The 1,359-nt window shown below is 43.0% G+C and overlaps 1 protein-coding gene across 2 annotated transcripts in view; it reads left to right on the plus strand.

The window, feature by feature from the left end:
• Nucleotides 1-1,343, plus strand: part of nde1 (nudE neurodevelopment protein 1) — a 6,677-nt gene extending 5,334 nt beyond the window's left edge. For both annotated transcript variants that reach the window (XM_022755589.1, XM_022755590.1), the window contains exon 9: nt 1,237-1,343. In XM_022755589.1, the coding sequence (XP_022611310.1) occupies nt 1,237-1,330 (94 nt within the window). In that variant the 3' untranslated portion in view covers nt 1,331-1,343. The remainder of the gene's footprint in view (nt 1-1,236) is intronic.
• Nucleotides 1,344-1,359: the final 16 nt, after the last annotated feature.

Below are 1,359 nucleotides of genomic sequence, written 5' to 3' on the forward strand. Positions count from 1 at the left end.
TTTAAACACGTGGCACTGGAATCTTGGTCATTAATGAAAAGCTGACTCACAGGTATATCTGTATGTTTCTCTGTTTGTGGCAGATCTTCGCCAGGAGCTGGCTGTGCGTCAGAAGGAAAGACGTCCATCCAGCAGCCTGGGCAAAGACACAGATCGAGCAGATCTGCCGTGTCCCTCGGCTGGTAACCCATCCTTCCCTGTCACGCCCTCCAAACCTCTCAGCTCATTTGTCACACCCCCTGCTTCCAGCATCCGGCGAGGTGAATAGATTCAATTTTACCCCTGTATTTACTCTAGTAGATATACCAACTTTGTATTAACATACGGTGTGTTTACGTGTTCACATTGGGTTTGTTTTAGGTGATGGTCTAACAGGGACTCCCCTCACTACGTCTGCTAGAATATCTGCACTCAACATTGTAGGGGAGCTGCTGAGAAAAGTTGGAGTAAGACATTTAATAATAATACTTTTGTAGCTCCAAGTGAATTTATCCTCACAGAACTGTGCTTTAATGGAATAGTATGATTACAGGTTTGGGTTTTGCATGTATGAGCTGACTGATGATATTTTTCAAAATCCCTACCAGAATCTGGAGTCCAAGTTGGCATCCTGTCGAGACTTTGTGTACGACACGTCTGTTAGTAGGCCGGCACTTCCAGCTGGTTCTGGTAGTCCTTCAGGCTTAGAAGCAGCGCCTGAGATTCAAACTACCAGCATGAGCCCCCCTCCTCAGTACGACAGGTGAGGAAAAAGACAGCAGCAAAATCCAAAGTGTGGCCACTGGAGAAACTAATGTTTATGTTGTTCTATCAATAACTACATAGAAGTCAGGTTTTCTGGTTAAGGAATATCTAACTTGTATTTTGTGCTTAACCATAGGTACAATTGTGCATGTTTGCTCATAAGATGTAATTCTGTAAAACAAATTATGAGAATAAGACCCTGGTTGAAAAATACAGGAATCTTTGAATAAACAATTAAGAAATGTTAAATGTTTACATAAATAACCAAATCCAGTTGTTCAGTTCCTCTGTATCCACGATCCAGCAGTGTGGTGGATGTTGATTTCATGACATAAACTACAAAATCTGCATACTAGTGCTGCCAGAATATGAACTGAGTCATCTCAGGCCACTTGACTGTACGAGTCAACAAATATTGGGAACAATAAGCATTTGGACTTGATAATTTAAGGTTTGTTCATGAGTGTTTAAGCACTACGTCTTGTCTTCCAGTTTAGTGAAGCGCTTAGAGTTTGGACCAGCTCCTCCAAGAGGGGTCACCCAGGGTGCCCAGTCTCCACAGGGAGGGGTCAAGATCCTGCTATGAGACAAAAAGAAGATGAGTCACCTCCCTCC

Source organism: Seriola dumerili, unplaced genomic scaffold (assembly GCF_002260705.1).
Source record: "Seriola dumerili isolate Sdu_G_001 unplaced genomic scaffold, Sdu_1.0 BDQW01000230.1, whole genome shotgun sequence".
Taxonomy (NCBI): Eukaryota; Metazoa; Chordata; class Actinopteri; order Carangiformes; family Carangidae; genus Seriola; species Seriola dumerili.